The sequence below is a fragment of the Stegodyphus dumicola genome, chromosome 10 (assembly GCF_044657685.1).
Source record: "Stegodyphus dumicola isolate Sdum_Otavi_A_Nest chromosome 10, ASM4465768v1".
NCBI lineage: Eukaryota > Metazoa > Arthropoda > Arachnida > Araneae > Eresidae > Stegodyphus > Stegodyphus dumicola.
In genome coordinates this window covers 93422482-93439044 of record NC_140777.1, presented here as the reverse complement: position 1 = coordinate 93439044, position 16563 = coordinate 93422482, and the positions used below count along the sequence as shown (strand labels likewise).

Genomic DNA, 16563 nt, shown 5'->3' with positions numbered 1-16563 from the left:
TTTCATCTCTAGCGCGAGAGATTATGTATCGGAAATTCTAAAGATATGCTTTTTTAAAATTATATGATATTGCTGTTGAATTTAATTTTATGGTTTAAGTGCGGAATACATGATATTTAATAAATAAAGATAACACGAAAAACGTTAAATAATGGCCCTTTGGAAGTAATATAAAATCTGAAGGCTTTCAGATTTATTTATTTATTTATTATTATTATTATTTTGTGTGTAATTTTATTACGTTTTAAAACTGGTTTCTAAGTGAGGACTTTCTAAGGGAAACTGGCTCGTATACAAGTTACACATGTGGAAAGCCACAAAAACGCCGGCTAGCTCGTTCCCGGGATTCAAACCTTGGACCAAACTACCTGCGTTCAGCGACTCTACCACTCGGCAGCTGGTGGGCTTGTTAGTAGAATTATACTGCATTATTATTGTATTATGCTATAAAGTAACAATGCTATAAGACTGAGGGTTTATTCATGGAATAGTACTTTTGTAACCTATTATAGTATTAAAAAATCATTGTTTCTTTGCAAATTTAACAACAACCCCAAAAAAAAAAAAAAAAATCTGAAATGTTTCAGATTTTAAATTACGTCCAAAGGGGCGTTTTTTTAACGTTTTGAGTGTTACCTTTATTTATTAAATATCATGTTCTTTGCACTTAAACCATAAAATTCAGTTCAAGAGCAATATCGCAAAATAATGTTAAATTAAGCATATCTTTAGAATTTCCGATATACACAGTCTCGCGAGCTGGAGATAAAAGTTTTTTTTTTTTATATATAACGTTGCCATTTCTCGCTTTTAAAGCATTGAGTTTGTAAATCAAAAATTCGTTAAAGTTTTACAAAATATAAAATCTATAACAAAACAAATTCCAAATTTGGGATTTCAGATGCCCATATTCGCAGTAGGATTTCGTCATTCAAAATTCGATGGCTCTATGTACCATTGTTTTATCACAATGCGAGAAATAGACAATCATTTATGCAGATTTTTCATTATTTAATTTCTTCAAATATAATGCAGGACTCTAACATTTTGTGGCAACAGTTTGAAAAGTGAACCGACGTTTATGAGTCCGACGCAAAATCGCAAAACGAAAACAATAGTCCTTCAGGGACAAAGCCCCTTTGGACTAAAATACTGTTCATAGCATTCTCATTTTTATATTGTAAAAGAGATATTGATTATTATTAGTTTTCTATTTAAAATGTGTCGAAACGCTTGTTTGACAAGGACTTCAACTGCAAGAGACCTACACTGATTATTTTTACTTTAGTACTTACACTGTGAAAATATTACTATATTTTAATTATTTTCACAGAATAAAATCTTTTGAGAAGGAAGAATATTTAAACTGAGCAGTTCTTATATATATAAAAAATTCAAGTAACAGCAATGTAATATTTAAAAAAAAAAGGTGTTAGTAATTGTGTGACAAAAATTGCAAAACGAATTAATCACACATACAGGATAGATTAGTTTAATTTTGGTTATATATTTTATATTGAAAAAATATTTTCTTTCATGTTAATTATAGAATAAATTATTTAAAATAAAGCATTTTGATGCGTGTGTGATAGTTGAATGCAGCAGCAATCGGCCATACTGTAATAGCGAATGAATTTTATTTCTTTTCCTGAAAGAAATAATTTTCATAGTAAAAGAAAATAAAAAAAAGGGAAGAAATATTAAGAAAGAAATATTTTCTTTCTAATTTATTATGCAAAGAAATATTTTTCCAATAGTAACTGTAAAATAAATTGCGGGAAAACAGTTTTAATGTAAGCATGGGAAAAAAAAAAGAAAGAAAGAAAGAAAAAAAAAACTTAATTTGCTATTAGATTGTAATGCAAATTAATCATATTATAAATTTAAATGATTAAAATTGTTTATTTCTAAAAGGATTTGAAGTAAGCTTAATTCATTTACTTTTATCTATTTACCATTGCTTTCGTGGTATCCCATATCACTCTTTATTTCTTAGCTCTAAATTCCTGAGTAAAGTTTCCCCTTAAAAAACGGAATTTTCCTTCACATAATACAGCAGCATATTCCGCTGCATGTTGGTCATAATACTGTTTTGTGCAATTTTTTTCGAACTACAAATGCAGCGTGTGAGTTAGTGAAATAATGGGAGAATATTCCTAGAACTTCAGCCAGCGCGCGCTATAAATTTCGTCACTCGTCTGTACTGCGATTGGTCTAAAGCTCCTTGAAGCCTTTTCCCCTTTCAGTAAAGTTAAATGGATCCACCCGCCCACCAACTGAGGACCACAGAATAGCTTTCTCCGATAAGTTGTTGATAGCTGTCCATACCAGTTTCTTTGAGTCAATATTGTTCGCTTAAGTTGTAGACAGATCCAGTGATCATAGAATAGGCGTCCAGAAGTAATGGATTACATCGGTTTTCGTCCTCTGAATCACAGATGAGTGGTAATTATAGATCATTTTATAATTCTGTTTTCTACTTATCATTTAATTTCATTTTCTTTAGTTAAAATTTTTGCTTTTATTTTGGCTTAAAAACCTTGCTCAATGTCTGATGTTCATGCCGTCCAAATTCCGGTTTATAACCGATCAGACCCATCTTTATGGTTTATTATGTGTGAAAGTACCTTTGCTCTTGCCACCCCCAAACCTATCACAGAATCCATTACTAAATATAATTATGTAGTTGCTCATCTTCCTCCAGATATTGCATCAATAGTACGGGATTTACTTATGAAACCAGACCCTATTGATCCATATGCAAAGCTTAAAACTGAGTTAATAAATCGTTCGGGAGAATCTTCTCAGCAAGAAATTCGCCAATTATTATCTGGAGAGGAATTAGGCTCTCGAAAACCTTCCGATTTGCTTAGAAATATGAAACGTCGAGCAGAATCTTTAAATGTTCCTGATAACTTAATGTTAGAATTATTCCTTCAACGTTTGCCTTCAACTGTTCAGTCTATTTTGGCAGCGGTTTCCAATTTAACTGTAGATAAAGCTGCAGAAATTGCCGACAGAATTTTAGAAGTAAATCCAACCCCAGGGACTTGTGCCGTTTCTCGCACAGTCGATCAGTCTCTTGAGGATAAATTATTTAAACAAATAGAAAAATTAAACAAACGTATTGATCGCATTTCTCTTTCTCGTGGTCACTCGCCAAATCGCAGAGATCGCAATAAGGAAAGAAGCAATTCCAAAAGGAGAGATTATTCTGTTTGCTGGTATCATAGACGTTTTGGGAAAAAGTATAGAGATGACAAATGTACAAAACCTTGTTCATGGCAGGGAAACGAAATCAGCAATGAATAGAGGCGACTTATTCTTTGCCTCAAGTTTCACGTTGCCTGTTTGTTCGTGACCGTAGAACAAACCTTTCATTCTTGGTCGATACCGGCTCTGACGTGTCCTTACTTCCAGCAAATAATTCTCAAAAACGGAATTCGTCCCAACAAACACTTTTCGCTGCTAATTCTTCTACTATTCATGTTTATGGTCAAAAAACACTTTCTTTGGATTTCAAATTAAGACGACATTTACATGGACTTTTCTTATAGCAAATGTTAGTACACCCATTCTTGGAGCAGATTTTCTCCATTTCTTTGAATTGGTGCCTGATCTCAGAAACAAATGTCTCAAAGATTTAAAAACGCATTTTAAAACCGTCGGTTGCGTGAAAAATGCAAGCATTTATTCAGTAAAAACTGTATTTAGTGATACACCATATCACAAAATTTTAAAAGAATTTCCTTCAATTACTAGATTACCAGATCCTAACCAACCTGTTAAACATAACACCGTTCGTTATATCATAACTAAAGGTCCACCTGTGGTTGCAAAACCTCGTCGGTTAACTCCAGATCGCTTAAAAATAGCAAAACAAGAATTTCAAACTATGATGCAATTGGGGCATTTGAGACCTTCGAGCAGCAATTATGCATCCCCACTTCACATGGTTCCAAAAAAGGGAAGTCTGGAATGGAGACCTGTAGGAGATTATCGAGCATTGAACGCTCAAACAATAAAAGACAAATACCCTATTCCATGCTTAGCCGATTTTACTGCTGCATTGCACGGTACTAAAATTTTTAGTCATGTCGACCTGATTAAGGCATACCATCAAATACCAATTAACCCAGCCGACATCCACAAAACCGCCATATGCACACCATTCGGTTTATTCGACAGTACCCGTATGCAATTCGGCTTATGCAATGCATCCGCAACTTTTCAACGTTTTATAGATGAAGTCACGCGGGATTTAGAAGGTGTTTACGCTTTCGTCGATGACTTACTCATAGCCTCTAAAGATTCTGAGGAACATTGCAGGCATTTGAAAGCTTTATTTTCCAAACTTCAGGAATATGGACTTTGCATAAATGTTTCAAAATGCACCTTTGGTCAAACGTCTATTGATTTCTTAGGTTTTCACTTTAGTGAAAATGGAATTGAACTTCTTCCTGACAAAGTCAAATGTATTTTAGATTTTCCTCAACCTACCACTCTCACTCAGCTTCGCCGATTTTTAGGCATGTTTAACTTTTACAGATGTTTCATACCTAAAGCAGCACATATTCTTTCTCCTTTAATAAAATTGTTAGAAGGCTATATGAATAAAAAGAAATCTCGTTCGTGTGTTCAGGATTCATCCCCACAATTAAATTGGAACGAGAATGCTGAACAAGCCTTTATTGCTGCCAAAAATGCCATTGCTCAGGCTACCCTTTTGAGACACCCTATTCCCGGAGCCCAGCTAAGCATCTGGGTAGATGCCTCAGACGTCGCAATAGGCGGCACACTTATGCAGTTGTCTCAACAAACATGGGAACCTATAGCATTTTTCTTTATGAAACTCAATAAAAGTCAACAGAAATGGTCCGCGTACGATAGGGAATTATTTTCAATTTATTCTGCAATTAAGAAATTCCGACACATGTTAGAGGGCAAAAATTTTATAATTTATACGGATCAAAAACCGTTAATATACGCTTTTAAACAGAACTCTCATAAATGTTCACCTCGACAATTGCGCCATTAAATTTTATTTCTCAGTACTCTACTGATATTAGGCATGTGCAAGGTTCAAAAAACGTCGTTGCTGACGCTCTTTCAAGAATCGAAATTGATTCCATAACAAAATCTCCATTTTTGGATTTTAAAAAATTTTCGGAAGCTCAACAGCATGATCCGGAGGTACAAGACCTTCTCAAAAACAACACATCATCTTTGAAACTGGAATTTAAACCGTGCCAATATTCTGATGGTAATATTCTTTGTGACATATCAACAGACATTCGTCGTCCACTTGTTCCAAATTCCTTTCGCAGACTCATCTTTAATCATCTGCACAATCTGTCACATCCAGGAATTGCAGCTACTACGAAGCTTATTTGTTCTCGTTATGTATGGCCCGATATGAAACGTCATATCAAAAATTGGGTGAAATCCTGTGAATCTTGCCAAAAATCTAAAATTACTAGGCATACTAAAGCACCACTGGGCACATTCTCTCTTCCTGATGCGCGTTTTTCAGAAATCCATATGGATATCGTTGGACCGTTACCTCCATCAGAAGGCAACGTGTACCTTTTGACTCTAATAGATAGATTCTCCAGATGACTTGAAGCCATTTCCATCCCGGATATGAAAACGGAAACCATTTGCAGAGCCATCTTCAACTGTTGGATATCTCGTTTGGGCTGCCCATCGATCATAACAACAGACCAAGGTTCTCAAATGAGATCCGCACTTTTTGCAGAATTCACGCGCATTTTGGGTACGAACAGAATCACAACAACAGCTTATCATCCAATGTCCAACAGCATTGTTGAACGATTTCATCGACATTTAAAATTTTCTCTCAAGGCTCACGAGACCAATAACTGGACTGAAACACTACCAGTTTTTATGCTTGGTATTCGGACAGCCGTAAAGGAAGATCTACAGTCATCTTGTGCTGAACTGGTGTACGGCACAACTCTCAAGCTGCCTAGTGATATGATAACGTCATCTAAGATATCTCCGTATGACACACAATTTATCACGAATCTTCGGCATAGAATGCAACAATTGAATCCAATAGCAACATCTGCACATTGCCAAGAAAAGTGTTACGTAAGTGCTACCTTAAAGTCGTGTACGCATGTATACTTACGTGTCGATCGAGTAAATCCATCTCTGTGCCAACCATATACAGGTCCGCATAAAGTCCTTTCTAGAACGGACAAAACTTTCACAATTGATATTAACGGTCTGAAATCTACTGTGTCTATAGACCATGTGAAACCAGCCTATTTGCTTTCGGACTCTAATTTGCCTGGACTGAAAACAAATAAAGACTTAAAGACAGTTCAGCAGAATAAATCTGCAAACGAACTCTCTAAGACACAAACTGTCACCAGATCGGGAAGACATGTTCACTTCCCTAAGAAACTTGCTTCTTACATAACAATTTAAAACAATTTTTTTAAAAATTCATATCTTAACATATTTCTTGTTATTTCATGTTTATTATATGTGTCAATACCTTGTTATATATTTAATTGCATTTTGATCTTTTCTAATTTTATATTCTTATTTTGTAATCATGTAAAAAATACCCGACAGTACAGATCCTCTGAGATAATTTCATAACCTATGTCGTTCCTTTGAATAGCCATTAAAGGAACCATGGAGGTAGGATGTAAGAAGGAGTCGCCCTAAACAAGTTTCTCCGTACCCTGCACTGAAGCACCGGCGATCCCTACGTGGTGACCAAAACATTGAGTCATTTACCATTGAGTTCTATGGGATTTGACGTGTTCGGGTGTAAATATTTTGTAATTACGTCGCAAATATACATATAAATGTATATATTTTCTTTTTCTACAACACTTCAGAGTCCTAAGTATGTGAAAACAACATATTTTTAAACAATATTTCATTCTGAACGGAATTAAATGCTATACTTTTCTCAGAATGGTTTAATTTGAATGAAATATTTTCACAAGTTTTTGTTAATTACATTAGAAAAAAAAAATTAAGGTAATTCGATTTTATTCGGTTAAGGTACAAAAATTAAGATCAAAGTTTATTGTATTATTAATATTAAAATTATGCATTATTTCTTTTCTATTTATAGAGCTTCTTCCTAAAATACTTTCTTAAATATGACATGATTTTTTGGCTTCTTTTAAATCGAAAAATGTAAGTCAATTTATAATTAATGCTCCATTTGGTTTATTTTAAATTAGAGAATTATTAGGAATTAGCGAAATACTTTAAATAAGTGTTTCGCTAATTCCTAATAATTAAATAGGTATTAAATAGTATTTGACTTTCTCTGAACATTTCTGAAAGGGAATAAAATAAGTTTTTTTTTTTTTTTTTTTTTTTTTTAAGTATTATTTAAAACTTGTAACTGAGTTATTATAAAATATAAAGGGAATAATTCTTTTAATTATACTTATCAGATTTTTTTCTTTTTACCCTTCATTTCAACAATACATATTCCAAAATTCTTTATTACGTTCTTAAGTGCGCATCTCATAGCATTTGCTTTACAATACCTTTTAACAGATTGCTTTCCAATACGAACAATTCTTGCTTAAATAGTTTTATAACGTATTTGTCAACAGGATTTCAATTTATGTTTACAATTCAATATTAAGGTTATTATATATTTAGATAACATTTATAATCATTATAAATTAGATACATTTAATCATTAGATTTCTTCACAGTACTTTCACAGTTGTTCATAAGTGAATAAATTCTTCATTTCAAATACATTTATAAATAATTTAATGAATATTTAAGTATTTTGTCAAAGGCAGATACATGCTTTTTGCAAGCACATGCATAAATACCCATACATATTTCCTATTTATCATTTGCGGCATGTGCAAATCTTTAATTTCTGTGCATTCACTATATTTTTCGTGTAAAGTAATTTACACTAATTTAGCATACACCCGAAAGTTTTACATAAAAAATATATATGAATATAATTTGAATGAAAATTATAAGTATTATTTTTAATACCCACTCAAAGGTCAGTTTTTCTTCAAAATTCCTCCACGATGGCATCTCTCTCTTTAGGCAGATAGCCCTTGCATGCGTTACTCTATTTAATAAAAACTTAATCTGACCTATGTGCCTAATTACAAATATTTTAACATGCATAATTTTATATTTACATTTAGCCATCAAGTTTCAAAATTTTCAAATCTTCTAGAAAATAAATTTTGGCAGATCTCTTTTAGCAATTTTCTTAAAATCTATATTTTTGTAGTGCAACTGCTTAGAATTTTATAAAACAAATTCATAATCAAAATCGCTGTTGTTAGTTATCGAAAAATAACCAAGATGTGATTTTTGCGTAAATTTCAGTAAACTATACAAATTGCTATTATCCATCACACTATGAATGTTTCTATCATGGGAGAGTGTCCCTTTTTCGATTTCTATGGAACTGTCGTGTGTCGAAATACTATCAGAATTTTGTCAAGCGAGCTTCTGAATGTAAACAAAAAACACCCCGTCTGGTGACCCAAGCTTCAAAGCAGTGCTTCACTTCTAGTGCGGAATGGCCCCTCCTCCCTTTCCTACCTCCATGAAAGGAACTGGGGGGAAACTCTGTGGTGATGGCGATAAGGAGCGCACCTTGTGCCCTCCGATAAGTGTGGCAACCCTAGAGGAGAAATTTCTTACGAGTAGCGAGCAGAGCGAAACAGGCAGGCTGTCGGGCACTGTGCGCGAAGTTCCTAAATAAAGCTTAATTTTTATTGTGCACTATGTCTTGTTAATATTTATATTAATGCAGTAAGAACATAATCTGTGATATGGAATTCGAGGATTGGTGGTAAAAACATAACAGGAAATCACCATACTATTATACTTCGTCAGAGGCGTAGCTAAGGTTTTAAGCACCTGGGGACAACTAAAGATTTTGCACCCCTTTCTGTGTTCCAAGAATGGAAAACATTTCATTCTAAAATTTGTAGAATTAATTTGGTGCCCCTTGGATGCTGCGCCCGGAAACAGATGTCCCCCCTTGCCCCACCCTAGCTACGCCACTGTACCTTCTTTCTTGCATTAGGGTTGCCGCTATTATATTTGGCAGCACTGGCATTAACAATTGTTTGGCAATTTTTTACGTCCCTCAAAACCAAATAGTACCCAAAATTTGAATATGTGCCTATTATGTTTAGGATGAAAAGGGGAAATAGCCAAATTAAAAGAGAATTAAGCAACTATTGCAAATTAAAGTTAATATTTTGATTTACTTTTTTTTATAGATATTAATGGCTGTTAAAGGTTAATAAGATCGGGGGATCTCTATGTTGTTGCAACAAAACACAACAAAAAACTTCCTGCATTATAAGCATTACCGAAATACGATGCAGACCTATTGTGCACATAAATGCAATCAAGAAAATGGAATCAGGCCATTGGTTGACATTTATTTTTATTGTTACAACTTTCAGTAAAAAATAAAATAAACTGTGTTTGAACTAACTTTTGCGTTTAAAAAATATCAAAGCTTTTAAAAAATAATTAAGAGCTTATACAGTCAAAAGTCGTTAATTCGGACACCCATAATCCGGAATGATCTATAATCCGGACCTCAAAGCTAAAAACTTTCTGCGCATGCGCTGCGTTGGCACATGCATTTTACGCGTGTGCGTAAGACCTTGACTACTGCGCATATGCGTGTGCGCAAGTGCAGAATACGTTTTCGCCTGCGCGTTTAATGTATAACGGACGGTGTAAGCTAAAATTATCTAATTATCTATTTCAGTTAATGTTAATGATTACGTTATTCCTTAATCTTTGAATTGGATCCTGCTTATTATTTTTTGCAGACTGTAACAGCAATTTTATAAAAGTAAACTTGAAATTTCGATTATGTCAAATAGAATTTCCGATGCTGGAACTTCCAAAGGATCTACAAAACGAAAGTATGTTTCGATGTCCAACAAATAAAAAGTGGAATTGCTCCAAAAAATGGATAAAGACATGAAGAATGTGACAGAGAGGTTAGTGAAAACGAAAAAATTTTGATTGACAAGTTAGTCAGTATTCTCGGCACAGCAATTAACGGGACTTGAACAGCGGAACTTTGTAACTGAACAAGAAATTATGTCTGTTTATAGAATTAAGGAGAAAGTATTATCACATAAAACGAAGCAACTTAAACAACTTACATTGAAAGAATTGTTTAATAAAGTAAACAAATAAATATTAAGCTTTTTTTTTTTTTTTTTTTTTTGTAAATTTTGATACCCTTTAGATCATAATTGTTCTTTATTTCATCAATTACGGTTTGATATTTTTAATTTTAGAATTTCTGCATGCCATCTTACGAGATTTAAACTGATGATCTATAATCCGGAATTGCCGAAGTCCCGACGAGTCCGGATTAACGACTTTTGACTGTAGTAGTTCTTGGATTACATATTTGTTGAAAAAAAAAAAAGAACATTAAAAAGAATTTTGATACTTTCTGTTCATTCGCACCTCCATCGAAAATTCACAAACTCATTGGTCACTAATTTTTTGCCAACCTCATATGCAAAAGGAAACTGCTATTTTCAAAATAGTGGCAAACTAAGGATTTCATACAAAAGTAATGGGTGAATAAAATTAGAAAAGCAAGAAGCATCAGTTATAAAACATTTTTTCAAAAAACAATCGTTTTCTGTGCTGTTGTTCTCTCCAAATACATAGCAATCTCTTTTTGCTGAGAAAAATACTATAGAATTCCACAAGCTTTGTACAACATTGGCATTTAACACAAATCAAAACAGATACACCTGTAAAACAGATGTTACCATATAATTATTTTAGCAACATAATGCTTTGCCTCATGAATACTTTTTCGCAGGATGCAGATCAGCAGAAAATACTTTTGCCCCCTTAATTGTACTTTTCAATTTTAAGTATCATTTATAAACTGCAAAAATGTTTAATTCAGTTTTCCGTTTTACTTCTCAAAAGCAAATTTAGCTCTACTTTTATATGCACCCTAATTTCACTAAATGTGACAATATGTGTTCTGCGCTGGTTTTTGGCACGATTTTATGTTGTATGGCAACCCTGTTGACATTGAAAAATCTTTTCCTGGAATGGTTTAAATGCTCGTTGGTTCGTATCATGTGTGTTTTGAAATGGCCTATGTTGCAATGATAGACATGCTGGGAAGATTTCAGTCGCATATTTTAGATTGTGTGGAAAGTAAATTTAGTATTAAAAGGTACGATGTTGGAGTTGTTAACGAGTCTGTTCATGGGTGTGTTTATGAGGATTGAAGTGTATTTTTGGAATTTCTGTGGGACTTTTAAAACGGAGTGTGAAATGCGGAGCTGCTATGAGAACTCAGATGAAGAAGGGCGTTTCTGATAGTTAGTTGCATTGTGTTGATTTGCAGTCAAATGGTCTAGCGGAATTTAAGATTTGGATTGTGGTTTTGGTGGAGGAAGTTTTTATCATTACTTTCAAAATTTTGAATCTCAGAAAGCATGTGATATAGCAGAATCGTGAAACTTTTGTTCAGAGACATTGTGTGATTGGCAAAATTTTATTCAGGAATGTATTATGGTAAGTGCATTTTATTTCACTTTTATTATTTTGTAGAATGTTATGTTCATTGTTTTTTTACTATGAATTTTTGTTGTTATTGTTGTTTTTTTGAATTGTTTGTAATTTAGTTTATTTGGTTGATTTGTGTGCAATGCCTAGATTGTGCAATTCGTAGATGTTTTTTTAAGTTCAAATAGAATGCTGTGTACATGGTATTCTTTGAAATTTATTGTTGTTATGTTAAATTATTAAAGCGAGGTGTGTGTAGTTCGTAGTCTAGATTGTGTAATTTGTAGATTTTTTTAAAGTTAAAATATATTGCTGTGTACATAGATTCTTGTCAAATATTTTTGGTTAGAAACTTTACGTTTTTGCTATCTAAATTTTTTGTTTTTGTTTCAGATTTTTAGCTTAAATTGTGTGTTCAAAACGTGGTTTTTGCATATGCGAAAACCAGTTTTTTGGAGACATTTTAGGCTTAAAGTTTGAAATGTAGACAAAAAATTTAGATAATAATATAGCAGCGTGGAGCTTCTCGCAAAAAATGTTTGGCAAGAAATTTGGGGACCTAAGGGCGCATATAAGAGTAGTTCCGCAAATTTGATTGAAATACTGCTGTTTTCATTTTTGGTTACACATATTTCCAAATAATATGTATTTATTTCAGTATTACTTCTCATATAAACACCTTTTTTTAACCATATTTCAGATTCTTCATGCTTCTTGGATCTGTTTTTGGCTTTGTTGCTTCAGATATAATCAGTAAAGTGAATATTTTGGAAGAATATCGGCGGTCTGAAAATGCCAATGAATATGCTACAGTTCAGTCGATGATCGAATATGAAAGTTCGAATGGAATTACTAAAGATACCAGCCGTCCTTCTGGTTCAAGAACTCTGCTGCGCTTGCATCGATCCTTGGAATTTATTATGTCGTTTATGCGTGATTTCAGTACTGCAGATGCTGATGCAAAAAGCTCGGCAATCGCACAAAAATGCTATAAAGAAACATTATCTCGATATCATCCTTGGCTGATTCAGAAGGGGGCTTATTTTGCAATGTACACCTTACCTGCCCGGCAGCAATTTATAGAAAGAGTATATGGTGGGCCTTGTGATGAAGAGACAATCCAGTTGTATGAAAAGCTTATGGGTGATATAGCTGATATATCCAAAAAAGTATATGATGAAACCAATAAGCTGTATGAAGCAAATAGTCTTTTAAATTTACCTTAATTTTAGAGATACTTTTTGCCATCTAGTTTGCAAATTAATTTTGTGATATATTCTTATTTTGCTACCAATGCTTTCATTGGAAAATGTAGCAAAATTTAATTTGTGCAGATCTTTCTACATAAAAAGAAGTACCTTTCTCAAACATATTTAAAAAAATGCTTAGCAGCTTAAAAACTTATTACTAAAAATGCTAATTTATATTATTATTGAAATGTATTTGTTATTTATGACTCTATAGAAGATATTTACAGTATTGAGCTTATATTTATTACTTGCTTTAGAACAAGAGATTCCAATAATCATAGATTTAAGAAAAATTGCAAATAGAAATATGTATTCACCTTTGTTTGCTACTTTATGTACAGATTTTTGCATTTATTGTACTTAACACTTTTTAAAGTTTGAATCTCGTGTAGTCCTGCTGCACAAATTTATTGATAAACTGACAGTTTTCTGAACAAAATGAATTTTAGTGCTTTCTGCTCATTCACACCAAATTAAGTTACATTCCTCATTCAAATTAAATTCTTATAAAATTAAATAAACTAAAACATTCCTTATGCAAATTAAGGTACAGTTAGAAATTTGAGTATTTCTCTTTTTTCAATTCTATAATTATCTAATAATAAGGAGGATGTAACTAACTGAAACAGAAAATAACTCATGTAACTATTTCAAGCATTTAATTAATTTTTCTTTTAAACTTAGGTATTTTAAAAAATCAGAAATCCTTTTAAACGTTTTCAGAGCTTTAAAAGAATTTAGATCTCAAAAGTATATATTTACAATAAGCTGTATTACCTTTTTAATTAGGTTCAAAATCAATTTCTTGTACAAATAATAACTGAAATAAACTTTTATATTAAATCTGAAAAATAATTCATTCAAATAATGATTAGATGGATATTTCTCATTGGCAGAATAATCAAATAAATAGTTAATTTGCTTTAAGAAGGCTTTTATATAATACATTTTGAAAATCATAAAAAGTATACATATGTATTTTTTGTATGCTTCATCTTTTTCTCTGCAACGTAACAAGATATTATGTAGTGGCTATTATAGTTTCTTTATAAAAATAAGTAATACCATGCATTAAGGAAATGTTTATTTGTAAAACATCCTTTTAGTAAATCTTGCATATAGTATAACAATATATTAATAATTTAGTATGATTCAGACTATTCAAGCTTGTCTGATAAGTGAATAGAATCAACATCTATACCTACATGAGTTTATGCTATCTATCTCGTATTTTAATATGAAAAGATATTTCTAAATTTGAGCTGTACTTTAAAAGAATCTGTTTAATGTTTTTAATGGTATTGTTAAGTTTGTAACTTAAAAAATACTGTGAAACTTTGAATGCATTCTGCAGTGTAACAGAATAGTTTGTACAAACCTCATCACAAATGATGAAAGAGGTGAATTATTGTTTCACAGCCTTTACAACACTTGCTGAATGTGTTGTACTATTTATATAAATAAATTTTTAAAAAAATTAAGCTTGAGTTATTATTCTTAACACAAATCAAGTCTTTCTCTGCCCGTGTATATTTATTTTCATATGCCAAACATATATTTGTTATGTACATAAGATATTTATCCTAACTGTATTATATTTTTCAATTAATATAATTGGCACATGTTATTGTTCTAGAACTAAGGTCTTTTAAAAAAGATTGTAAATAAAACTGAAATAATTGTATATTCATATCAAAATATAAAGCTTTTTTATTTTATCTAAGTTCAAATTATACAACACTGACATATGAAAAATTATATTTTATTATTTTAAAAATAGATTTACCATCATATCAACTAATCTTTTTCTTAATTATGAATGTCATGCATGTGCATTAGAAAAGTATTTTAATATTACACTTTTCATTGTGCACTAGAGATTTATAACAATTTTTTTTATTGCAAAGGAATATCAAATAGTTTGATTGAAAGATAATTGAAATATGCTGATGAAAGATTAAATTATGTGAAAATAAAACACAAAACAGTTTAAAGTTAAAAAAGTTTACCATGTATTATTATTTTTTAAGTTTAACATATTTTTATAAAATTTAATTTCATTTTATTAAATTTATATACAAATATCGATAAATTAAAATATTAAGTATTGTTTGTATTAATTTCTATATAGAAAGAGATTGAACTCATGTTTGTTCTGAAAGACAAAATTTCTGTGTATTACGAGTAAAATTAGTCCTTTTGTAATACATTTAGCTGTTCTTATATTAATTCAGTTACACGATTATTCTAAGATATTAATGTTTAGACAGTTCTTAAAATATGACTGATTAAATTTTTTTAAAACAAAGGTCAAATTTGGAATGATAAACTGCTTGGAATAATAGAAGGGATATTTAAATATTGCAAATGTTTAAAGTATTTAAAAGAGAAAATGGTTAATGCAAGTAACTTCATCTCACTCAGTTCATTTTAACAAAGAAAACTGCTACTTATGTATTATTGCATTCATCTTAGTAGAAGTCGCCAAATTTTCAGATTCGGCCAAACTATGGCAACCATGCACATAACCATTCTTCAGGCAACCACCAGTCAAGCAACTCGCAATTTCTGTAAACGTTCTTTTTGTAGTATTCCAAGTTCCATCTATTTTTAGAAACAAATCAAGGTATTTTTCTCTTAATTTTAATATACCAGCAATAGAAGAAAATGCAGTAACTTTCTGCAGGAATATAGAATTTTGTTCCTCAAAAGGGAACTCCGAGGAGATGCATTTGGTAGATAGTTGGTGCTGCTGTGATTTGAGTGATGTCAAGTGAGTGATTGTCTGACCTTTTTTAAAGTGAAAACTGATCACTATGCACAAAAGAAATTACAGAAATATTTAGAGACGAATGTAAGCATTTTATTTTGACTTTTTATGTGTTGATAATGTTTGCTGACTTACAATAATTATAAATATTTCGGGAATCTTTTTGCATAAAGTCATAAAAACAACCAACTTGCATCTGATAAGTAACTTTTACCTTTTCATCTTTTTAGAGATGGTCAGATTGCACCAAGGTAGTTGCGTTAATACGTAAGTATCAGAAAATTTATATGTCTGATTCTGTTTTTATATGAATTTCACCTAAATTCAAAATAAATAGTATTTCATTTTCTTTTTACACATGTCATTTAACATGAGTAAGCCAAGCCAATTTTTAAGAAATTTTTTTTGGCTAAATTCTTACAGTATCACCGATAATTGGTGGAAACTAATTTAATAATCTATTGTTTGAAGATATTGATGAACTATTAGTCACCAAAGTCCTAATCGAAAATGAAATACTAAAGGCTGCCCTTCAGATTCGCAATCTCACAAAATGAAGAATATGTGTTAGTTCTAAATGCAGATTTAACAAAAATGTCTGGAACTAGCCAGAAAATTGGCTAATCATTTTATCAAACATGGCTCTAATGTGATATGCCCTGGGAAGTTTCGGTGTGAACTGCAGTTGGTGACGACCTCTTAATATAATTATATACCGACCTATCAAACGCAGAAACACAATGTTAACTGAATTCACTTGTAAAACCAGTGAAACATCACCACTAGAAAAGATCATGCTGATTTGCGGAAAGATGGTAGAAAGAATTTCATTAATAGAGGAAGGAGATGATGTCAACAACCTTTCTAGTGATAGCAGTGATGTCTAGTATGCAGATGTGGGGGCCATTTATTGTCAGGAAAATATGTAAAAAATTTTTTATTTCAAATGTATGCTTTAATATATTTTCATTA

The 16563-nt window shown here is 31.7% G+C and overlaps 1 protein-coding gene across 1 annotated transcript in view; it reads left to right on the top strand.

Annotated features, from left to right (window-relative positions):
* Nucleotides 1-15979, top strand: part of LOC118187647 (ceramide-1-phosphate transfer protein) — a 37190-nt gene extending 21211 nt beyond the window's left edge. Inside the window, exon 2 of the mRNA XM_085825258.1 lies at nt 12272-15979. Coding sequence (XP_085681384.1) covers nt 12272-12797 — 526 coding nt within the window. The 3' untranslated portion in view covers nt 12798-15979. The remainder of the gene's footprint in view (nt 1-12271) is intronic.
* Nucleotides 15980-16563: the final 584 nt, after the last annotated feature.